General features: G+C 34.8%; 1 protein-coding gene across 1 annotated transcript in view; it reads right to left on the bottom strand.

Annotated features, from left to right (window-relative positions):
- LOC137030786 (polyamine-modulated factor 1-binding protein 1) overlaps positions 1-26,584 on the bottom strand; it is a 216,858-nt gene extending 190,274 nt beyond the window's left edge. The window contains exon 1 of the mRNA XM_067401220.1: positions 26,408-26,584. Coding sequence (XP_067257321.1) covers positions 26,408-26,584 — 177 coding nt within the window. The remainder of the gene's footprint in view (positions 1-26,407) is intronic.
- Between the last annotated feature and the right edge of the window lie 493 nt (positions 26,585-27,077).

The raw sequence follows: 27,077 nt of genomic DNA, 5'->3' as shown, positions 1-27,077 counted from the left end.
TGCTGACTTATGGCTTTCACACACCCACAGGGCTTAAGAACATATTTGTCTTCTCCTCGCAGCATTCGGCACTCCACATTGTTGCATTATAATCCCATTACTCTTTCATAACTGAGATCTGATCCACTTAAGTTATCCACAGCATAATAAAGCCAGCACAGCACTAGCCTTTCCTGATGAGCGATACAAAATACTGCATGCTTCATCCAGGTCTCTCATTTCATTAGCTATTCTATGAATTTCCAATTAGGCTGAGGGCAACAAGACAGAGCTTTCAGGTCTTTTATCACAGGGGATGAGCAGGCCCTGTTCAGGTACTCTTACAAAGAACTGCTCCCGTGTACCTTTCTTAGAGGAAGGGCATTGTCTGGGAGGAAAAGCATGCCAAACGTGAGCTGCTGCACCCTCTGAGTATTCCATTAAGAGTAAAAGGAGAGTGCAGATAATGAGAGTCCACATCGGCTGAGGCAAACACCTAGACAGTACTGGAAGGAAGAGGCATCATATCAAAGCAACTCTTCTTTTCTTTCTTTCTTTCTTTCTTAAAATCTACTCTGATTTGGTTTGCGCTGGTTCCACACCATAACAATCCTCTGGACAAATAAGTCTGCCTCTGATTATTAATAAACCTTAAGGCAGGCATCATTATATTTTTCAGCTAGTCCTTTTTTGTAATGCGCAGACCACACTTTTATTCCTTTCCCAGGGGCCCGAGCTCCCCATCTCTCTGTGATCTTATTAGCATCCCATCTTCTCTCCTGCCTGCTGACCAAACTGCATTGCTTTGCATTTCTGTCTCTTTGACCTCTGTGTGGATGGAATTCATTTGGCCTTTCCGTCTTCTCCTTCTTTGGGCTGATTTGGCTTAAGCAGGCAGCTGGCCATGGTTATTTCAGATAAACACTATTAAAGAAATATGGACAGTGGAAAGAGGATGGAGGATAAAAGAGTTGGGATATAGCTGCGCTTCAAAGAAGACTCATCAGCTGCTTATTACCTTCTGAATGCGGATGTGCGACTGATTTGGTCATGTTTACTTTATATGTATGCAGGTTTTGAATGTTTTTGTTTCCTTTCCAAAAGGCTTAACCTTGACAATAATTATTAAATAAGTCCACATAATACATATTTTATTAAATAATAATAATAAAAAAGGTTAGGGGAAAAAAAAGTTAGAACAGCCCTTTTTACTGTTATACACTGAGGGCAAATGCTAGATGTCCTTGGTAGAGTGTTGAGAGATTCAACATCATTTACAAGATATATAATCATAAAGAACCAATTGAGACTTAATTTATTAATAATCGAGAAGTTTATCAGGTTCATATTATTATCATGACAATAGTAAGTCTGAAGATGTATGAATGTAATTTATTTTCAAATCTACTAAGGTCTACTGTAGCAAACTCTTACAATAAAAAAAAAAAAATCTTTATAGTATATTTCTTGGTGTGAAAAGGCCTTTAATCATGGAGAAAAATAATAATGATCATACTAAAATACAGTACAAGAAAAGCAAAGTTAGAAGTGTATGAACATTTACAACCACCCAGAATGCTACACACGCGCTACACAAATTTCACGGAAAAGAAACTGGGATAGCAGAAAGCAGCATCCTGGTTGTTTTCTTTTTTTGTACAAAAACACAATGTTTTGTTTTTATTCTGAGTGTACACAAATAAAAAATAGACCCTTTACTGTTTTGAATGATGTCTTACTCATATCTTAATGACCATAAATGACCATAAATGAGCATTTTACAATGTTTGGAATTATATTTGGTGCTGACGGTGATGTAGAAATTAAACAAATTCAATAATTCACAACATTTACATGACAGTGCCATTTCCACCACAACTCAAGAAATACTTTTTTCACGCAATAAACATTGAAATGTTCTATGATTATTTTAATCTTTGTTTAGACTATTTTTGTTTTAAAATTTAATAATTACTATTTTGATGATTGAAAGATCACGTTAAGATTGAAAATCTGGTTCTGGGACAAAGGGTAAAACAAAATGTTTACATAAAAGCCATTTGAAAAGTATGGCAAAACTAAATGTTGACATTTCTTAGATTTAATAAAGTGCCCAGAATCTAGAAAATCCCATATATGATGACCATTTCAAGCAATCACAGAATGACAACTACACTGCTGAATGTTTTAGAGACAAAACCCAAAGCAGCAGTGAGCAGATTTATTCCAATCCAGTGGACACGTACCATAAGAGCAAGAGAGAAAGTAAAGGATGTTCGGTGCTGCTCTGTAAAGGACTCTGGGCTTGATGAGGTGCAGCAGTTGAATGATATACAGAGGCGAGCTCAGGCGAGAGCTGTCCATTAGTTACAGGGTCCTGTAATGTTGGGACTGCAGTACATTATTTTCAAATGCATCAGTCAGCGTTGTGCAGTACAGATAAATTCTAATGCCTCGGATATGTAATGCATACTCTCACCACTGCTATATTACGCGATGGGTTAGAAGGGCAGTGAAGGAGAGGGGGGGAATGTAATTTATTTTTCACTGTGGCCAGTGTTCTTCCCATTAGCTTCAAACGTGAGATAAGTTATAGCTTTTAACAAGCACCTTTAGCCACCAGAGCACGCTGCACACAATGCCGTGGCGCTGAAAATGAGATTTAGAGGTAAAGAGAGAGAGGGAGAGGTCAGCGATGACCCCATGTACAGCCCCTTAGTGTGACATGGCACAAGGACAAACATTGTCATACTGATGAGTTTAATAAACATCAGTATTGCAAAAACTCATATTGTCAGTATTGTAACTAGAGTTTTGCATTTTATAAAGAAAACGTGGGTGGTTGCTAGGGTGCTCTGAGGGTCAATGACAGATCTGTTAATTTGCTTAAAACATACATGGATAAATACAATGGCATGAATACACCTCTTCTCTTTAATTTAAGGAAAACATTTCTATTATATATATATATATATATATATATATATATATATATATATATATATATATATATATATATATATATATATATATATATATATATACTTCCAGGGGCATAAAGTCAGAAATATCCGAGTTGTCCTGATATAATGCAGAAAAACATTATTAGAAGAATACAATTCTTGGGGAGAAAAGTAAAAAAAAAAAAAAAAAAAAAAGATTTGAATATTATTTCTTAGAAAAATAATATTTTAACAAAACTTTTTCACTATTTATTAATATTTGAAAATGCTAAATCAAGGTCATGTGGTGCGAACAACATGCAGAGGAAAAAAAGGAAAACATGAAACAAGAAATTAAAAGGTAAAAATTAGGTAAAAATTAGAATATATATATATATATATATATATATATATATATATATATATATATATATATATATATATATATATATATATATATATATATATATATATATATACATACATACATATATACATACATATATATATATATATATATATATATATATATATATATATATATATATATATATTTTTTTTTTTTTTTTTTTTTTTAAAGCATTTTTAAAATTATGATTAAGATATGTACATATACATGTAAAATATGTTTTTTAGAATATGTTTTTACTTGTTGGTTAGACCATACCTTTTTTTTTTTTTTGTGGTATAAACGTCTTTTCAAACCATATGAAACCAACATGAATATAAAAAGTACTACAAATTTCCAAGAACCTCTTATTTTTACTTGACCTACCTGGTTGCTCTCTGACCCAAGTCAAATATGACCAAGGTCTATTGTAGTCCATAGATATTGCTTGGGTCTCTATTTCAATGTAAATATTTGAGATTTTTTTGCTTGTTTCATCACCCACTAGGTAGAAAGCTTAAATCTGATTGCTCAGAAAAGGAATAGTAGCAAGTTACACAATTTGAGGCAACATTCATATATAACATAACATAACATAACATAACATAACATAATAACCATCTATAACATAAACGGTGCAGGACAGAATTTTCACCGTTACTAATCAGAGTTCAGAAAACAGCTCTGGGAATCACTTTGTGTTTAGCAGACTTCAAGGGGAGAAGCTAGACACTGAACTGAATCACAGTCCCCAAGGCTGACAGCTGACATGACTCTATTCCCTGCCAGAGCACATCTCATATGTGTGTATGTATGGACTGAGGCCAAGGTTATCACAGCATAACCCAGAGGCAACAATTTGACAGTCTATTAGTAAGTATTCAATGTCTGATGAAACAGACATGGTCTGCTTTAAGTTAATGATTTATACTCAGAGTTTGCTTTTAATTCACTTCCCTCTACACTGAACGCTTGAGAAAAGAAAATGAAGAAGAAAAAAAATCCCCGTTCAGATCTGTAAAAGATAATCGGGCCTTTCAATCAAAGCCAGTTCTAGTCGTACTGCATACATCTAAGTGTCAATTATTGACAACTGACTAATTAGTTGTGCCCTTTTTAAGCCTTTCTCTTAGTTTGGAGCTGTTTAAATATGCCAAATCAATAGCAGCTCTAAATCCCCACCATCGTCTGCGAACGTGGAGTCCAGCCACATTTTAGGGTCCATCTATCAAAGAAATTAAGACTTTCACTCAAATTAACATCAACTTTTCATATTGAATAATCAATTTAGACTGTGATCGTCATCCGATATGAAGCTATACATCTCAAAAATCAATTAACATTTTATGTGAAAATGTCATTGTTGTTCTTTGAATATATAATCAACAAAAAATGTAAAGAAGCAATGTGAAGCTTATATTTTGATAAAGCAGATACGTCAGTAAATAGAGGGAAAGGAGGGGAATAGGATCATAAAATAATCCGGGTCAGATTAAAACTTTAAAAAGTCCAATGAGCTAACAGCTTTTAAAGTTGAGATGAAACTGAAGTAACACCAGATCATTCCTTCAGTATTGTAATGTACTGTACATCTAAGTGTAACAGATTATCAAAAAAGAAAAAAATGTAGGATAGGGACTTGGTTTTATGCGTAGGGAAATCGTCCATGCTCAAGTGAATTTCCAGATTGTGTGGATTCCTATTAAAATGACTCAATTTCGCACAAAAAAAAAAATAAAAATGTATAAATATGTATATATGTATACATATATACATGTATGTATGGTATTTATGAGGACCTCACGTCCCTTCAGGCTAAATGAAGGAACATGGACATGTTGGGTCTAAGCATCATGTCACCTCATTTTGTGCCAGCTCTGTTAACCACACATGGGCAGCATAAATGAATTATGGAGGAGCCCACCAAATACTCTTAATTACAGATCTGCCAAGCAATGTAAATTATTCAGTCCTTTGCTTATGTAGGTGTTTATGGCATGCTATAGTTAACATAACTGCCTAACCAAGCATCAGATACCCTCAGGGGTATCTATGTGTTTCAGGTCCTCCTTAGGCTCAGGCAGGTGCAATATGCTGAATAAAGACACATGGGAGCACATGAGTTTTTCCATTTAGCAGATGGAGAGCAGAGGAAAGGGAATGAGGTCATGCGCTGCATATGCAACAACACACGGTAGCATCCAGTCAGTGGCTGTTGTCATGTAAATATTGGGTCTGTTGTAATACTTAGTGAGCTATTTGCCTGTACTGACAATCCTGTAACTACACTGAAAAGAAGTTAGGAACGTTATGTTGCCTTATAAGATACCTTGTTTTAGTTTTGTATCACTCATGGAAAATGCAATCCAGGAAGTCATTGTGACAAACTCTTTAAAGGGATAGTTTACCTAAAAATGAAAATGTTGTCATCATTTATTCAGCCTCTGGTTGTTTCAAACCTGTATAAATATTTTTTTGTTCTGCTGAACACAAAGGAAGATATTTTGTAACCAGTTTGTAACCAGGCCACTTTGGGGCAACATTGACTTCCACAGTAGGAAAAAAATACTATGGATGTCAATAGTGCCCCAGAACTGTTCAGTTCCCACATTCTTCAAAATATCCTCCTTTGTGTTAAACAGAACAAAGAAATGTATACAGGTTTGGAACAACCAGAGGGTGAGTAAATTTTCATTTTCGGGTGAACTATCCCTTTAAACATTTTCATCCCAAGACAGTAGACAGAATCAAGAAAAAATATCCATTCTAAATGTACAGTGGCATGAAAAAGTATGTGAACCCCTTGCAGAATCTGTGAAAATTAGAATTATTTTAATAAAATAAGAGGGATAATAAAAAATGCATGTTATTTTTTATTTAGTACTGTCCTGAGTAAGATATTTACATAAAAGATATTTGCATTTAGTTCACAAGACAAAACAATAGCTGAATTTATTAAAATAACCCCATTCATAAGTATGTGAACCATTGATTCTCAATAATGTGTGTGGTTACCTGATGATCTACGAATGTTTTTTGTTTTGTGATGGTTGTTCATGAGTCTCTTGTTTGTCCTGACAGTTAAACTGAGCTCTGTTCTTCAGAAAAATCCTCCAGCTCCTGCAGATTCATCAGTTTTCAAGCATTTTTGCATATTTGAACTCTTTCCAGCAGTGACTGTATGATTTTGAGATCTGTGTTTTCACACTGAGGATAACTGATGGACTCAAACACAACTATTAAAAAAGGTTCAAACATTCACTGATGCTCCAGGAGGAAACACAATGCATTAAGAGTCGGGGTGTGAAAACTTTTGAACAGGATAAAGATGTCACAATTTTTTTATTTTGTTTAAAGATCATTGTTTTTTACTTAGTACTGCCCTTCGGAACCAACAGAAGATACTTGCATGTTTCCCAGAAAAAAAAAAAATTAAGTACAATTTACCTTGATATTTGAATTAAAAAGTGTTCACCCCTTGGCTCTTAATGCATCGTGTTTCCTTCTGGAGCATCAGTGAAAGTTTGAACCTTTTTTAATAGTTGAGTTTGAGTCCCTCAGTTATCCTCAGTATAAAAACAAAGATCTCAAAATCCTACAGTCACTGCTGGAAAGAGTTCAAATATGCAAAAATGCTTGAAAACTGATGAATCAGAAAAGCCATACATATGGAGAAGGTTAAGTAATGCAAACATCAAAATGTTTAAAAGCTGGTAAAAATGTTTTAAGGTCATAACATAGTATTGTGCAAGGAACTGTACACAAATAAGTCTAGTATTAATCAAAAATCTACCCCGGCAACAGTGAAATAATTAATTAAAAATAAAAGTAGTGCCTGTTTTAATGTCATTGTTAATTTCCACTGGAAACTGCAGTGAATTACATTCAGAGAGTAAAATGTTGCCAAAAATGTAGATAGAGGCAAATTTTCACCAAGTGTGTGCATTTCTTATATTCTTATTTCTACCATAATTATATAGCAAAAAACGGCAAGCACCTTAGCAACTAAGCTACATGCTATTCTGGATTCAACTATTTAAAAACATGCCAAGTTGTAAAACAGTACACAGTGAGGCAGCTCAGTGAGGTTTGAAACACAGTGATTGTCACAACAGAGAAAGCTGATTCACTCTTCATGGAAATTCAATATTTGATACTTACTTTAGCGTTTGTGCTTTGATCTGACAGAGACTCCTCAGGCTGCTCCTGTGCAACATCCTGACTGGCTTCCATCATAACTCAGACAACTAGTAGTGGGGAGAGGGAAACAGAAAGATGCCACATCAATGTTCAGGTTTAGCTAAATGAAAATGAATACATGTCAGCAATAACACATGTCAGCAAAAACTCAACCCAGTCTAAGTGGAAAAATGTGCCTATGGCTTCATTCGTGCAAACAACGTCACTGAAACTAATGAACATGACTGTCAAAGTTTTGTGTTGATTGCTATACTTATCGTGGTAAGTCTTTAATATCTTTTAGCGTGACTCGTGTTTCACAGGACTCATACCCAAGCGCTCTGCATTGTAAGTGCAGTGCTGTACCAGGTGAACTACCAAGCATGTTTACTATGTTAGAAAAGTCATACATATGGACCTGGTTATGTGATGTAAATGCCAGACATGATCACAAGTCCTTCTGGTCCAAGTCCATGTCAAGTCTCAAGTCTTTGAGGTCAAGTCAAGTCTCAAGTGAAGTCTTTGTTCTATTTTTAGCAATATTTTTTCAGCTATTTGTTATTGTAATTAACAGTGTATTGAAATATCAAAACAGATTACTTTTACTTTAAAATTGCCTAATAAAGCACACAAAATACTACTTAAAGCTTTCCTTTTTGTCGCCATCTCTGTTTGAAACCTGCAATTGCAGTCATATGCAGAACAGTTATCTGTACGTGGGTTGTGACTCGGCACAGCTCGTCAGCGCGGATGAATCTAATGCTTGCTGTCAATCACTACACTGGTGTGGATACTGATTCTATGACTTGAAAGTATGACCAATATAAGAATTTTCACTGGAAATTATCATCTGAACAAGTAAGTAACATGTCTGCCACTTTTGTTCTGACCAACTGAGGAAAAAAGCATTAGGCCTACAATAAATTGCGCTGCCAATGATGATTAAATCTAACGATTGCTTAGCTCGGATCATGCCAAACCGTGCAAATTATTATTACTGTTATATTGTTCTCAAATTGTTAATGTTAACAACATCAGCATTGCGTGACTTGTGTATTTAGTGTATATTAGCGTTACCTGTAGATTTCAATTTCTGAAGCCACTCCACAGTCCAAAGTCTTTTGCTTTTTTACTACGGATGAATCTCCAGTTGTCGCTGGTGATTGTCATCTGGACCTTTCTGAATTACAACCCGCCATCAAAATGATAAGTTTAATTATTTCAGCTGCTGTGAGAAAAGGCTATAAATGATCCTCAACCAGCAGCATCCTCATGTGATAAAACCGACTAGCCTGGACTCCTTCCTTTCGGTTTACGGATGTGACGTAATGACGCACAGACGAACTGCAGCATGCTTGAATTTCCCGTGGAAATCCACCATGTCGCTCTTATTATAAAACATTATTACAAGCTTACCGTTGTGAATCGAGACAAGATAATGAGATAGTTTTGAACACTGGCTGGTTATGTACTTGCTCAAAAATTGATTTTGGATCATTTTTAACCAAAAAAAGTTACGGACTGCAGCTTTAAATCATTACTATTACTTTGCAAGTTTATACAAAATTATACCATTTAGAACAACCGCAAGGAACAAAAGTGCTGTGTATTTTGAGCTATTTGAGTTGCCGTAGTTTGCTGTAGCTCTCAAGCAATGCTGGATAATGTAGTCTTCCAGTGAGTGCCAGTAACAAAACTTATGTTTAGACAAGCATTACAGTAAACATCACAACAAACAACATTTCCATCTGCGTGTCTCATTTGTGATAAGGCGATATAATAATGCATTCTGACTCAACAAACCGATCTGTGGAAATGAGTCGAACAGGGTCATAAAATGCGTATGGAAGTGTTTGTCCAATCTAGATGCAAATTAACTTGGTAAATCTGGATATTATATGCATATTAGCAAATACTTGGGGGGAAAAACATGAAAAAAGGACATACTTCTTGAAAATGGACTGCAAGCCTCTGCAGCTGTGCATCACCGCAGCTTCTCTTCAGATTAATTGATTGCTTTTCAAATTAAATGACTTTATGAAATTAAATGAGTTTATCGCAAGGTAATGCTTGGCTATATTTTTATTATTTGTTGGTAATTTATTTAACAGAAGTTTTCTAATGGATGATAAAAGTGTGTGCCTTCAGATGCATCACATGCTCGCTGGCTTGGTGTATTTAGAGATAATTTGTGATTCGCTCCTGCAGCACATATTTGGGAATGGATGAATGGTAAAATGTGGTGTTTCGTGTCATCATGTGAGGTAGTAAATAGAAAATGCAACTGGGAACCACGCCAAAGACTTGTATTTTTCACAAGTTTCTGTCTTCAAGTCAAAGTCAAGTGTCGAGTCAAGTCTCGAGTCAGCTGTTCACGAATCTTGCGACTTAAGTGCGACTCAAGTCCAAGTCGCAGTTTCAAGTTTCCATCTCTGGTAAACGCTAATATATATATTAGTTTACAAATCATTTGCTATGATAAAAGGGTTTTGATTTCATAAGGCGTGAAAATAAGCATTTTTAATACATGATCTGATCATGTGCTCATAATTTGTGAAAAGGAATAACAGTTGTTGGAGTTTTACTATCTTTAGGGCCCTATTTTAACGATCTAAGCGAATGGTCTGAAGTGCATGGCGCAGGTGCACTTAGGGAGTATCCACTTTTGCTAGTTTAACAATGGGAAAAATGGTCGGCATGCAAGGCGCATGGTGAAAAAGGGTTGTACCTAGTCTCTTAATGAGTCATGGGTGTGTTTTAGACGTAACGTGCAATAAACCAGTGTCATCTTCCATTCCCTTTAAAAGCCAGGTGCACTTGCACCATGGCTGATTGCTATTTACATGGCGGAATATAGACACCCTCAACCTGTACACCCTCAAAATTGTAATCCTTTTATTTTTAATATTTGGCATGTTTGTGTTCTGCTTCACGTCCCTGTGTGTGTAACAAGCAGAGTGTACATGCATGTACCCACCTATAGGCGCATATTACTAATCTTTATTACTAATAGTAGCATCCTTAAGTTTAAATCCTTTAAATAACCAGAACAAAAAAAAAAGTAGTTTTCAGTTGCCTCATAATAGCAACACGCCACCAATGCGCCTGAACACACCTCGATTTCAGACCAGCACGCCCATGGGCAAACAGATGGGTGTGAGTGCAGTTGCCATTTAAACAACGTGGGGCACTGGACATGAAAATGATAACTGTATCGGACTGAAACTAGCAAATAACACTTGCATGGAGCCTGGCTTCGCATTGTGCCAGGTGTATGATAGGGTCCATAGTGTTCATTTCAGCTGGAATCTGCAGTGAATTAATTTTTGGACATTTACAGAAATGTAGGTAGAGGCACGTGTTTCCAACGAGCCTAGGTTGAAACAAATCAATCACATGCAATTAGTATAAAGGCTTTGCAAGAGACAGTCAAGGTCTCAGTGCTCATCCGATAACTCTAGTCATGCAAAAGCTGAATCATCGATTAGTTTGTCGATTATATTTTAGTAGCGTGTTTAGTATCTCTGTTAAGTAGCATCCTTAAGTTTATCTTCTTTAAAGCACTGCCGCAACAGTCATACACATGCAGATGGAAACTAGTGCGCAACCCACAAAGTTGATTTTGAAAATATGTAGTTGTGTCCATCCCTACACATGAAGAGCACACTGAACGTCAAACATCAAACAAAGCAAGCTGCACCTCTTTATCTACCAGTGAATGGATGATTGTTTACTTCAAGTGTTTTGAGTCACTTATGTGATTACCATAACAGAGAGCAGTCTACGTCCTTTCAGAGAGAGCCAATCTACATCTTTTCCAAGGGCCACCTCAATTATTCATAGCCTGGGCTTATTTGTGTCTTTGTGCTCTGTGAAGCTGTTACTCAGCATGCTAAAACCTTCACAGAGCTGAAGCTAGATTGCCAGTTTTATGGGAGAGCACATCTTGTGAAATAAATGCTAGCCAAGTGACATACAGCGCGGGGTCAAGGTGCACAGCAAATGTGAAGGAGCGCGCATGGATTGGGCTGTAATCAAGTACCATGTCTTATTCACTCTTGAGTGGTATAATAGAGCACATCTCAAGTGCCCAGCCAAACTGTAATGAATAGAACACATTATAAAAGTTCAGACCTGGTCAAATATGACTTTAAAGAAATTGTGTAAAAATGACCCTGAATGGTTTTCATAAAACTCATTCCTGATTGAATTCAAATAAAAATGAGAACAGAAAAAAAACAGAAACAAAAAGGACACGCCATTATGTGTCATGGTGGTTCAAAGATTTATTTAATTTTGTAGTTTGATGCATTAACATTAAGGTTTTTCTTTTTTCCACATAAAATAAAAGTGGATAAAGACCAGGGACACCATTCATTACTTTCATTAAAAGAAAAGAGTTTTTTTTTTTTTTTTTTACTTTTGTGTGTGTGTGTGTGTGTGTGTGTGTGTGTGTGTGTGTGTGTGTGTGTGCGACATATCAAGACACAAATTTGTATAATGACATGGGTATGACATAGGTATTACAAGGAGAGGGTGACTTATGAGGACATTACCCCATGTCCCCATTTTTCAAAAGGCTTATAAATAATACAGAATTATGGAAGCCCGTTTCCGCCACTAAAAAAAAAAAAAAGCCACTAAAAAAAAAAAAAAAAAAGATTAATTGCGACTTTTTATCTCAGAATTGCGAGTTATAAAGTCAGAATTCTGAGATATAAAGTCGCAATTGCGTGATAAAAAGTCAGAATTCTGAGATATAAAGTCGCAATTGCGAGTTATAAAGTCAGAATTCTGAGATATAAAGTCGCAATTGCGAGTTATAAAGTCAGAATTCTGAGATATAAAGTCGCAATTGCGAGTTATAAAGTCAGAATTCTGAGATATAAAGTCGCAATTGCGTGATAAAAAGTCAGAATTCTGAGATATAAAGTCGCAATTGCGTGATAAAAAGTCAGAATTCTGAGATATAAAGTCTCAATTGCGTGATAAAAAGTCAGAATTCTGAGATATAAAGTCGCAATTGCGTGATAAAAAGTCAGAATTCTGAGATATAAAGTCGCAATTGCGAGTTATAAAGTCAGAATTCTGAGATATAAAGTCGCAATTGCGAGTTATAAAGTCAGAATTCTGAGATATAAAGTCGCAATTGCGTGATAAAAAGTCAGAATTCTGAGATATAAAGTCGCAATTGCGTGATAAAAAGTCAGAATTCTGAGATATAAAGTCGCAATTGCGTGATAAAAAGTCAGAATTCTGACTTTTTTTCTTGCAATTAACTGATGGTCAGTATCTCTGTCTGTAACAGCGCATCCAACGATAGACGTGCTGCCGTGAAGTCTGAAGCTGTTGGATGTATTAAAATGTGCCACTTCAGCTTTGTCTGATTTATTGCGCCTCCGCCACAGCTGATTCTTCTTCTTCTTATGATTATTATGATATTGTTATTATCGTGTAAAATTCATTAGTGTATCCATTCTGTTAAAAACAACTTTTATTGTCCAAATACCTCGACTGTAATTTGCAGAATTGCATGATTCTATTTCTACCCTTGAGTTGCAAAGTTAATGAAACATGATAGGTATTGGTTGTTTTAGTATTAAGCCCACTAGATGGAAGTAAAAGCTGTTTTTTCTCCTTGAAACGCTGTGTACAAGGTTACCGTAGAAACATTCTATATGCATATTCCTGCGTAATGCATATGTCCGGAGACTAATCTATATGTGTCTCCTCCAGTAAATTCAATATTTCTTTATTGGTAAATCGGCGCTAGAAATAATCCTTTATGATGTCCTCTATTTAATGTATAATAATAACAAAGCAGTAATCCTGATGGTCAGTCGCAATGAAAGGAAACGCAAGCAAAGTAAGAACTGTGAGAAATAACGTTTCACAGTAGTGAGAAAAAGTCAGAATTCTGAGATATAAAGTCGCAATTGCGAGAAATAAAGTCAGAATTCTGACTTTATATCACGCAATTGCGACTTTATATCTCAGAATTCTGACTTTATAACTCGCAATTGCGACTTTATATCTCAGAATTCTGACTTTATCATGCAATTGCGACTTTATATCTCAGAATTCTGACTTTATATCACGCAATTGCGACTTTATATCTCAGAATTCTGACTTTATCACGCAATTGCGACTTTTTATCTCAGAATTCTGACTTTATAACTCGCAATTGCGACTTTATATCTCAGAATTCTGACTTTATAACTCGCAATTGCGACTTTATATCTCAGAATTCTGACTTTATAACTCGCAATTGCGACTTTATATCTCAGAATTCTGACTTTATCACGCAATTGCGACTTTATATCTCAGAATTCTGACTTTATATCACGCAATTGCGACTTTATATCTCAGAATTCTGACTTTATATCACGCAATTGCGACTTTATATCTCAGAATTCTGACTTTATATCACGCAATTGCGACTTTATATCTCAGAATTCTGACTTTATATCACGCAATTGCGACTTTATATCTCAGAATTCTGACTTTTTATCACGCAATTGCGACTTTATATCTCAGAATTCTGACTTTATATCACGCAATTGCGACTTTATATCTCAGAATTCTGACTTTTTATCACGCAATTGCGACTTTATATCTCAGAATTCTGACTTTATATCACGCAATTGCGACTTTATATCTCAGAATTCTGACTTTATAACTCGCAATTCTGAGATAAAAAGTCGCAATTAATCTTTTTTTTTTTTTTTTTTAGTGGCTTTTTTTTTTTTTTTTTTAAGTGGTTTTTTTTTTTTTTTTTTTTTTAGTGGCGGAAACGGGCTTCCATACAGAATGAGTTTATGTGAGAAAGTAAAAATGTGCAGTTTCCTGTGATGGGTAAGTTAAGGGGTAGGGGTAGTGTAGGGGGATAGAAAATATGGTTTGTATCAAATATGGTTAGTTAATCAATCAACTGACATGAACTATCAATGAGCGTTATATTTTTACAGCATTTATTAACCTTTGTTAATGTTATTTAAAAAACATGTTCATGTTAGTTAACTTTTGATCTTAAATGTGATCAACATTAACAAAGAATTATAAATGCTTAAGATTAGTTACTAATGTAATTAAAGGGGACCTCAAGATTTAGCTCAAAATGCAAATGAGCTGCTGCGCTCGACCTAACAGGGTGTCAGGATTCAGTCAGGACGCACTATAATGTAAGAAACTGCGAATATATGCTGAATGGAGATAGAACAAGTATAGTTTTGGACTTCCGGTTATGGCGACCTGTTGACGAGATGCAGGTTCCGCTGTCAAGTTTTCTTGAATTTTACCCGTTTCCTTTAAAATTCGTCCACGGTTTGTTTTCAAAGTGAATGTTGTCTGCGATGTAGCCCAAACCAGCATAACAGAAAGCGAAAAAAGCAACCGATATTGTGTCGGACTCCGAGGGCCTGGAAGAAGGGTCGCAGCTTGCATATGGCATAGAAAACTCATCACCGAGTTATGGAGTAATAGATTCAGTGAGAATTGACATGGCTTCTCAATTTGAATCCGTCCTTTCAGCTGTACAAGATGTTAAAAATCAATTTGCGGAGTGTTTTGGAAGATTGGCGCAGATGGAGGACACTTCAGTCGACAACCAGCGCACTTGAAAAGAAAGTTGCAGCACTCACTTGGAAAATAGATGACCTTGAGAATCGTAGTCAACGCTCCAACCTGAGACTCGTAGGTTTACCAGAAAAATCCGAGGGCAGTGACGCATGTGCTTTCTTAGAAAGCTGGTTACCTGAGGCACTACGAAAACCCCTGGCCATAGAGAGGGCACACAGGATTGGCAGTATGCGAAGATCTGATACGGACAGGAATACAACGCCAAGAGTGATGATCGCGAAGTCCAAAGTTGACGTCTTTCTAACGAATATGTAATTTTGAGACATTATTTTAACCATTTGTTCATGCTCAGGAATATGTGAATAACGGACGATTATCAATAAGACATATTCTTTATAAGGGGATAAGGCAATTTCAGCGGAGCTCAGGTGGGATGTTATTTATCAAACTATTTAGATGGGGGAAGTTAGAAGTAAAGTAGTGTGTGGATTTGCTGGTGTTTCTCAGCCACTCACAGTTGTAGTGTTTAAATGTTTCTATTGGTTAGTGTTTTTAATTATGTTTTTTAGTTTTACTTTTTACTGTCACAAGGTAAAGGTGATTTTCTGTTTTAAAACAAAGGAGAATATTGCAATCTAGTGCAATAAGATATGGCATGGATTATTGGGGTTAAGTTTATTTCTTGGAACTGTAGGGGGCTGCATACTTTTACTAAAATTAAACAAGTAATGACAAGGATAAGGCAGCTACAGTCTAAAATTGTTTTCTCCAGGAAACACATTTAATGTCTAAAGACATTTGCAGAATATGTAATAGTCAAGTTTTTTCAGCTTAATTTAGTTCTCAAGCATGAGGGGTTATTACAATGGTCAATAAATCAATTCCATTTCAAGTAGCTAAGATAATACAGGATCCATCAGGAAGATATTTAATTGTTCAAGGGACTTTATTATCTAAATCATTGATTCTTGTCAATATTTATGGCCCCATGGAGGACATCCCAAAATTCTATAGTAACCTCTTTCTAACTTTATCCAGCCTTTCTGGGTTTAATGTAATTGGTGGGGATTTCAATTGTACACTGGACCCAATTAGAGATCGTTCTTCTGGCATTGATCAGTCACATAGACAGACCAGAAAGATCATTTCATTATTTTATAAAGGACTTAATCCTATTAGAAATATGGAGACAATTACATCCTAAAGATATTCAGTACTCTTGCTTTTCTAGAACACACCCGTCTTATTCCAGAATTGATTATTGTCTTATTTCAGCAACAATTATGTCATGTATAACTGATTGCCTTTATGATACAATAGTAATTTCAGATCATGCCCCTATATTATTTACTTATAAAGACCCTACGTTATTAGGTAATCCTCCAATATGGAGATTTCACCCTAAATGGCTCCTAGACTAAACATTTTGTGAAAATATCACACAACAGATAGAAATGTATTTTGATATTAACACAACATAAACCTCAGCCTGTATCAGATGGGAAGCTTTTAAAGTTTTCACTACACTCGATACAAAAATTAAACTTATTGAAAAAAACTTAGATAAAGATGATTTAACCATTCATCAAGAATGGTTAACTCTTAGAACTAAATACAATGAAGTATCTGCCAAAAAAGCAGCTGCCAGTCTTATGATGTTAAGGCAAAATTATTATTATCAAGGTGAAAAAGCGGGGAAACTGCTTGGAGAATTAAACAAAAACGATCTGAAAGAACAATAAATTCTATTGAAGATAATAAGAGGAATATCACAAGTGACCTGGCTAAAATAAACAATATTTTTAAATGCTTTTTTCGAGACTTTATACACCTCTGAATATTCAAACAATGGTGCACAAACAACCTTTTTAGATAGTCTTTCCATACCTAGTCTTTCTGAAGAGGCAAAATTTTCCCTGGACATAGATTTAACAGAAGAAGAGGCTATTGATAGTTTAACAGCGGGTCGAACACCGGGACCAGACGGTCTTAACATAGACTTTTACAAGAAATTTAAAAGAAAACTTGTCCCACCAATTTTAGAAATGTTTAAAGAATCTTTTGAAAATGGTGTTCTCCCAGACTCTTTCAGAAATGCTCTAATTACATTACTTCCTAAGCCTAATAAAATAAATACTAAATGTGAATCATTTCGGCCAATTTCATTACTTAACACAGATGTTAAGATACTGAGTAAAATTCTGGCAAGGAGGCTGGAGGTACTTTTACCCAATATAATACATCGAGATCAAAATGGATTTATTAAAGGCAGGCAAGGTCTCCATAATGTTAGAACTCTGCTTAACATTTTATATCTTAAAAAGGGAGCTTCTGATATGGCCATTCTGTCCCTGGATGCTGAGAAGGCTTTCAACAGGGTGGAATGGCCCTATTTATTTGAGGTCTTGAAAAGATTTGGGTTCGGAGAAATTCTCCGTAAATGGATTAAGATACCTTACACGCATCCCATGGCTGAAATACTTACTAACAGTATAACCTCTAGGGCTTTTAATATCCAAAGGGGCACTCGTCAAGGATGCCCCCTATCACCACTTCTTTTTGTTTTAGTAATTGAGCCTCTTGCTATAGCAATAAGGTCTCACTGTAATATACTAGGCATCAGATTAAACACAACAGATATATGTATTTCTTTGTATGCAGATGATGTCATTTGATACCTAACAAGTTTGGCCCACTCCATTCCTTCCCTAATACAACTTCTTTCAAATTTTGGTAACTTCTCTGGTTATAAAGTTAATCAGTCTAAATCATGTATTCTTTTATTGAATAAGGAGGATAGTCAACTACCAGTTGTTACTCAATTTGATATAGTAGACTCCTTTACTTATTTAGGAATTAGAATCACAGCCAGTGTAGATTATATGTCCTCAGAAATTCTTTGACAGATGGAAAAGTCTACCCATATCGCTAATTGGACGTATAAATGCAATAAAAATGAGCATATTACCTAAAATACTGTAGTTCTTTCAAAATATTCCTCTGTGTCCTCCACCCTCCTTTTTTATGTCACTTCAGAAACTATTCAATGATTTTATATGGAATAATAAAAGAGCTTGCATTCGCTTGCCATTATTATACTTACCACACAATAGGGGTGGTCTCCAATTTCCTAATTTACAGTGGTATTATTGGGCAGCGCAATTAGGGCTGCACAATTTGGAGAAAAAAATCTAATTGCGATTTTTCTGGTTAAAATTGCGATTTGCAATTTAAAATGCGATTTTATATAACAAATGAAAAAAAATAAAAATAAAAAAATATATATATATATATAAAATATATATATATATATATATATATACCAGGCTTGTTTTGCTTGTTTGTAGGGCTGCATAATTTGGCCCGAAATGTTGTGCTAATATATTATTTTGACTAATTATTTTTATTATTATCATTATTATTATCATTATTGCTAAATAAAAATATTAAACCAAATTAGAAATATTACTGTTGTAATAACTTTTATTATCAAAGTATTCAGCATTAGTATTTAATTATAAATATAACTATAATAATTAGAAAATAATGTTTAAACCTTGTATGACAAAATGTGGGGTTACCTGTTAATATGCAAGCAGTATGTCTATAAATCATTAGAAAGGTCTAAGGATTTATCAAATATTATCAGGATAAAAATTTATTTAATATGAACTACGTGCCTCTAATGCATCCACTGTGGGGGGAAAAAAACCCTGTACACTTATGTACGCTGGAGAAAACATATTAATTATGTGTTTCCCTCAAAGTTCTTTAGAGAGAGGAATTATTTTTCCTATTTTTACCCTGAATAGGATTGAGTGAAATTACTTGGCGATAAACATGTCTGTTTCATACTGGACGCCGGAGGGCGCCCTTGAGCAGATACTCCAAATAATCCAAATATACGCGATATAACAAACGCTGTTCCCCAGTGGGCATCATGCTATCGCTGTGACTGAATAAAAAGAAGGTAGAAATGCTTTGATTGATTAAACATGAATAAAATAAACAGACGACTGCAACAATACATGTTTTCTTCAAGCCTTCTCAGGTATTTCTGTAATAATAAAGTATATTTATAATCCAATGCTAATAAAAATGCTATTTCAAACACTCAACTGACGTTATGAAGTGAGTTTGGAGTAAAAACACATTAAATGTTGTCTTTTGTTAGAAAAGAAGTTCATAAAGGCTTCTCATGTTTGAAAAGTTTGTATATTTGACGCGTGTTGCTTTTTCTAATGCTGTGCTCTCAGATGGAGCGTCATTTACAACTGATCACAGAGCAGCTCTTCACTAACACGCTGTGTACATATTTATATCATTAAAAATCGCAACCTTTGCAATGTCATAATCGCACTAAGCCAAATCGCGATTTCGATTTAATTACGATTAATCGTGCAGCCCTAAGTGCCATTGAGATTTATTTTATACTCTTTTTCTTCTGAACCCCGCCCATCTTGGTTGGACATTGAATCTTTCTTTATAAAGTCAAAATTACCCTTTAATCTTTATCTTTATTCAACAGATTTCAAAACTCTTCGTAAAGGCAAAGATATTGTATCTCTTAATCCTATTCTCATTAATACAATTAAAGTCTGGTGTGATGTGCATAATTATTTAGGTCGGACCAATACTTTCTCATGTTTTACCCCAATATGGGGAAATGAGAGTTTAAACCAGCTAGATCAGACTATGTAGGAAATTACCTTTGCAGAGATTGTGGCACAGTTTGATATTCCCAAAAAAAAAAACATTTATTTAAATTCCTTCAATTTAGGGGCTATGTTTCTTCTCACCAAGGTACAAAGCTTACAAAACCCAGTAAGACTCCTCTTGAAATTTTACTATCGAAGTCACCCCAATCTAAAGGTTTAATATCAATGTTTTATAAATTATTAGAGTCATACTCTAAAGAATCTTCAGAATCCAAATTGATCTCTTGGAGAGAAGATTTAACAATGAACATTTCCTTAGATATTTGAGAAAAAAATATATGTATAAAAGCTCAAGCACCAACTATTAACAGTAATCTTAAATTAATACAGTACAACTGGATTATGAGAACGTATTTTACTCCAGTTAGGTTAAACAAAATTTGTCAGAACAATCCAGACACATGCATTAAATGCACATCTGATAAAGGCACACTTTTGCATTGCATGTGGGGTTGTCCCATGGTGCACGAGTTTTGGAAAGAGGTAGTCTTACTTATTTTTCAGATGGTATCTGTTAATCTTCCAATGAATCCAGATTTTTTTTTTTTTTTTTTCCAGAAAATATTGTACACTGTAGTAGCATTCGTAAACTTGTTGACATATTTTTATATTTCAAGCAAAGCGTCTAATAGCTATGTATTGGAAAAAAGTGGAAAGGCCATCTGTTGTACAGTGGATTAATAATGTCTTTTTGTTTGTCAAAGGAAAAGATTACATATATTTTAAAAGGTAAATTGTCCCTATTTGAGAATATTTGGAAACCCTTTATATCCTTTATCTCAAACTCAGATTTTAGTAATATAATGAGTGAGGTTGAAAGAGGTAAAATATCTTGATTCTCAAACGTATTTCCATCCACATTTTATTACTACCAAACCATTAGTCATTTAACCATTTACTGTTTTTCCTAAATTACCCCTTTTTATATAATGACCTGCTTCTTGTATGACTATTTTCAACTCTTCTTTGTCTGTATCTGAACTGCCTTTTTTTTCCTCTTTTTGTATTTTGTATTTTATTTTTTCCCCTTTATTGTCGTTTAGTTTACTGTTATTATGTTAAAAGAGATCTAACGGTTTTATTGTATAATATTGCTGTAATATATTGGCATCATTTGTTACATCTCAATAAACAAATTATGGTTACAACTTATATTGTCTTCTTGTTTTTACCCACTATATTAGTACAAGCCTGTTCTACCGGACCCCGTCTGAATGATGGACAAAACTTTACCGATGAGTTTTATGATGTTTTTTGTACTTCACACAAAATATGAAGCATCCATTTTCACCCTAGAAAATCTCTGTAAGAGCTTAATAAAACACAGTGCAAGAGTGCATTAAAATATTATCCATATTATCTCTTTCTCCCTTGCATTTTCATCAACATACATAGCGAAGTACAGAGAAACACTCATTACAGCTAACAGTAAACCTTTGCGCTTGGGTACGAGTCCTGTGAAACGCGAGTCACGCTAAAAGATATCAAAGACTCACCAGAGCCACATCAGGCATTTAATCTCTGAACTGCTGCAGAACTATAGCAATCAACACAAAACTTTCGCAACAGATTCAATGCCTTTTAGGGTGGTGCTTAATAAACTGGTAAAGTTTATATCCGTAAATCAACTCCGATGAACTGTAATAAAGTGCTCTCACCTTTATTACTGCCATATCCAGTATCACTCTGGAGACTGTAAGATGGATCACAAACAGTTTGTACTGATCCACTCTTGAGTAACAACTTTTTAGCCCAACATCTGTTTTGTATTGTCCCTTTGTATTGACATTCGTTCACAAAGTCTGGTGTGAAATGATTCGCGCAGACATAAAAGAATTTCGAAACAAAATTAATCCACCTCGTCTTCAGCAGCTCAGATTCAGGGAGTAAATGGATAGAGCTATGTGGATTAATCCATCCAGCTACAGAACACCTAAAACGTTTTGGAGACATTCTCGTCAATGCAGCAATGGTGGACTGTGTACAACTCGCTGTGAACTCGCTCAGGGCGGTTCTATGTTAAAACGGCAGTGTCTAATAAACTGGTGAATAAACTGTTTGCAAGTGAGTGTGCAGTCATATTTTTCATAAAATGGCAGTGTCTCTCAACATTCGTGCGTGGGGCCTGTGGTTAATGTGACGCCACACTGCCAGGAACCTGCAAACGGCTTGTTCTGAGACACTGCTTATGATTTATGGGGATTAAAAAAAAGGAAAGGGTGGATTTTTATCTCTATAGGGTGGTTGTGTACACACACTGCCAGCACACATTTATTGTCCAAAGTGAATTTTGCAAAATAGGTCCCCTTTAACTGATGTTAACAAATTAAACTTTATTGTAAAGTGTTACAGAAATTAAATATCTATCTATATATATATATATATATAATATATATATATATATATATATATATATATATATATATATATATCTATCTATATATATATATATATATAATATCCCTTTATGGCTAGAATAAAAAAAAAAAAAACAATCAAATCCTAAACAGGCTTATACCTAAGGTTCAGCAACATTTCACTTTAATCATTCTTTATTCTTTATTTTAAAAAAAAGAAAGCTTTTGCCGTTGTTACTGTTAAATAAAACAATTTTTAAAAATTGTTTTTGTTAACTGAAATAAAGCTGAAATAAAAAAAGAAATAGATGAAAAACTTAAACTTAAAAGAACTTTAATTAGAAACTAACTGAAATAAAATAAGTTGAAGTACTAAAATTACTAAAACTGAAATAAAGGAAAAGACATTGTATGAAGCATTAATTTATATAAAAAATAAATAAATAAAAAACACACCTGAGAAAAACTTGATGGAAGACAGCAAAAGAAGAATAAAATTTGATTTTCACAAACCAGAGTAGCAAACTAGTCATTAAAACTTTTGCTTAATGCCAACAGTGTTATGCTGAGGCACTGATATGTTGCAGTTTTTTTTTAGATATTTTCAATTAGAATTTTTTGGAGTTATAGACAAAGACAGTCGAAGAGGACAGGAAGCTCTCGGATTTCATCAAAAAAAAAAATCTTAATTTGTGTCCCGAAGATGTACAAAGGTCTTATGGGTTTGAAACAACACGAGGTGTCATTAATGGCAGACTGCACGGCAGTCAAGACATGTTAAAAACGCAGGCTAGAAGACTCATCCAGAGTTTTAAATCATTAATCTGTGACACATTTGGTGACTGTGAGCTGCACTTACACTTGGGATATTAGAGAGTCGGACGAAGGTCATGGGTTCAATTCTCAATAGTGGAAAGAAAATGTAGGTGGGGGAGTGAATGAACAGCACTCTCTTCCACCCTCAATACCCACGACTGAGGTGCCCTTGAGCAAGGCACCTAACCCCAATCGCTCTGCAGCAAATGGCTGCCCACTGCTCCGGGTGTGTGTGTTCACAGTTTCCAGTGTATGTGTGTGTGTTCACTACTCACTGCCCCTAATGGTTGTGAGCTAACTTATAGGTTAAATGCAGAGGACAAATTTTAAAGCATAAAGGCTTAGATATGACCATATGGCCAACACTTAACAAAAATATAAAAAGAATAAAATATAACATAATAATAATAATAATTCGTTACATGTATATATAACACTTTTCTGGGTACTCAAAGCGCTTTTACATATGGAAGGGGGAATCTCCTCAACCACTTCCAACGTGCAGCATCCACCTGGATGATGCGACGACAGCCATATTGCGTCAGAACACCCATGTTCTAGTGGGTAGGGACGATGTGTAGAGACCAATCAGGCACTGTTTAACAGCTGGGCCATGCTTGGATTGGATTGATCGCTAAGATTGACAGGTCTTGATTTATCATGCACCATAGGAGCGCACAGCTGGAAGATAATCACTCATCAACCAGGATCTTGTTGTTTATTCATATACTTTTATTGTGGTATTTACACAAGTAAGTAGTTCTTATGTTAAGTAAAATCACTTGTTTGGAGGGCTTTTCGGACCCTTGGTTAATTATGTTTCAAAATAAACAGCTAGCCTACCTAATCCATTGCATGGCTTGAAGACATCGATACACTTAAAATATGTAACTACAGCGCGCTAGCTTCATTTTTCATCGTGTGTCTACTGCAGGTGTTTTGCGGACCTCAAAACAACGAGTAACACTTTATTTTACAGTGCTGTAGTTACACATTACTACATGTACTTACTCTAGTAATAACAGTAAACTATACATAATTACAAGTAACTAACCCTAAACCAAACCCTAACCATAACTGTAACTCTATAGTAAGTACAAGTAGTTAATTAATATTACTCAGTACTTATTTGATTAATTACAATGTAACTACGGCACTGTAAAATAAAGCGTAACTAAACAACATACTCTAATGATGACTTTGCTTAATCGATCATCATTAAGTTTTATCAATTAAATTATTATCGACAATTAATCAATCGCTGATTAATTGTTACCCTCTCTAGCATGGTTTGTTGTTTCACTAATTGCGTTATCAGGTTCTGCGCTCCTATTGGTTTTTGAATTGACCGTTGTCATAGGAGAAGTCACAATGCAAGACTGTGCCTCAAAATTTCTGACACTGCCAGAATTTCGTCTAAGGTAAAATTTGATCGCAATGGTCAGCTGTGGGCGAACATCTCAAACTAGTGATCAAAGACTTCAGATTTTGGCCCAAGATCAGCGGAATCTTTTAGGATTCTCAAAATTTTGTCTCAAGACGGTCAAATCATGGCCAAAGTCATACAGTGCTTTACATGAAATGAAAATAAAATACTGATAATAAACTGCACAACACACAATTAAACAGAGCGGCACTGGCATGGCTCCTCTTTTCTTACCAAACACTGTGTATACATCTTCATTAGTGTCCTTCATAAGCAGTCAAGTACACAAGCTACAAAGAAGCAAGGATTAGAGATGCTTTTTGCACATAAAGACAATCAAGGCTACACACTCGACTGCTCCGTTAAAAGACGAATGAATCTGAAAGTGTGTTAGAGAGTACAGTGCACATTAAAATTGGCTCACCAAAAGTGAGTTCATCTTAACATAATGAGTCACTTAAAATAAAAAATTAAATAAAAAAAAGCACACAATTGTTTAGTTATTTATGTACTAGTTTATTTATTTAGAGGACAACAATTTCTATGAAACTCTAATCTAAAAATATTTGATAAAAATTATTACTGTGCGGCCATTTTAGAAAGCATGTTAATCTTTCTGCTAGAAGAGGTTTGATTGAATGGTTTCATTAGTATGCAAGCAATTAATGAACTGTCTGCTTTGCAAAATTAAGACAATGGCTTAACGGCAATGTAAAAAAAAAAAGAAGAAGAATTTTAATTACTGAACAATTATAGAGCCTTCCCAGCAATAGTGCTAATTTTCACTTGCACATAGGAACATTTTTTTGTTGTGTATGCGAGTGTATTGTTCTCATATAGTCCAGTTTAAGGATTATGTTGCACACCAGTGCATACGAATTACTTCAAATGGTACACTATCATGATCTATAATGTTTACATTTTATTGTATAAATTATGAATGTTTACACTAGCAAAATTAGTATTTATTTTCTAATTATTTTTTCTATTTAAAAATTATTTTATGCGATAAAATAGTTTTAAAAATTAAAACTAAATTATTTTACTTTACAAAATATTTGTTAAACAATACATATTTTTTGTAAAATATATTAGCTAATTCCACAAATTCAGCATTACAGCTCTTACAGTATTTCTCAAGCACATAAAGAGAACAAATCATTTAACTATTGACAGACAATGTTACATTTCACTTCAAATTCTTATTCCAATGTCTCTCCTGTTGGTTGCCATCTTAAGTTTAGATTTTAGTATCCTGGTGAACTGCTGACTCATGTCAGAGTTAAATGAGCAAGCATTTTTATTCATACAAATTGTGTGTCTTTCTCTTGACTTGTCACTGTATTTTTAAGGAAAAAGAACAAATATCATTTGAGGTATTTCAATTCTTTAATCTCCTTTCTTAGCCAAACTACATTAAAACTTGTCTTTCTTTGGTTTAACAAATGAAGGAATAGTAAATGAAGATACATACAGTTTATGCTTACAGAAGCATCATGTGACAATAAATAAAACATTTAAAAACAAAGAAAGCTTGATAATTGTGTGGAAGTAATAGTCACACTATTTTTGTTCCATATAAATTCCACTTTACAGTTTAGAAATGTCCCGTATTCATTAAAATGCCATTCATGTTTTTTTTGTTTTGTTTTTTAACAAATAGTGTTTGAAGAAAAAAAAATGGAAAAATGGAAAAAGTAAAAGAAATACACATCATCTCTTAAACCATTAATTCAAGAAACGGCTGTGAAAAAAAAATAATTTTCTCCACGAATCTCATCAGTATGCAAGCGAATAATGAAACGTCTGCTCTGCATAATTAAGATGAAAGCTTAACGGCAATGTAAAGAAAAGGAATTGCTATTACCAAAAAAAAAAAACTCTCACAATTACATCACGCTAATATTCATGACCCAAACGAACTCATATCTTAAAGCAAAAATTTCCAGGCGAATGAAATTAATGCGGATAATGATCTCGTCGCTTTAATTAACAATGGCTCTCAGAATCTCAGAGTAGGAGACCTGCCGAGACAGAGCGCCACAGCCATCAGATCGCTCTGAAACCAAGGACAAGAGTTCCAGCCCCGAACACTCAGGCTCCGAGAATCCTCTCATACCCATCCAGATGCCCACACACTGCTCCGAGCAGTTGCCAGACAGTTGCCACACGACCTCTGGATCATCAGTCTTAGCAGTCATGTAGGGTACAATGGGCTCTGAAAGCAGTTAAGTACACACTTGGCTGTATAATTCTGTGGGAATATTACAAAAGGGGTTGAATATTACAAAAGGGGGAAAGAGTAATCCAGGTAAGTGAGCACAGCATCATGCCAACTTCATCCCAATCCAAAGGAAATAGTTCCAGAAACAACAAACGGGCAAAATCCTGAAGTTGTCCTGAAGAATTCCGACTTGACAGTAGGTGAGAAATAACGTCCGAAGTTTGTTCACTTTGAAAGGAGGCCTTGCGATGAACAATATAGAAAACAATTATCACTTTTCCAGTCAACTGTACCAAAAACAAAAAAATAGAAAAATTTTTCTCCTACCACACACCTGCCCTCTGCTTTCTACAACAGTGTGTCACGATCAAGTATGCAAAACAGGCCAGTGATTACGAGGAGCCAAACACAAAAGGTAAGAATGAATGGAATTAGCGAGATTGCAGACAGCAGGGAATGCCCGACGACAA

Source organism: Chanodichthys erythropterus, chromosome 11 (assembly GCF_024489055.1).
Source record: "Chanodichthys erythropterus isolate Z2021 chromosome 11, ASM2448905v1, whole genome shotgun sequence".
Lineage (NCBI taxonomy): Eukaryota > Metazoa > Chordata > Actinopteri > Cypriniformes > Xenocyprididae > Chanodichthys > Chanodichthys erythropterus.
Note: the sequence above shows the minus strand (reverse complement) of the source record. Positions and strands in the feature narration are given on the sequence as shown.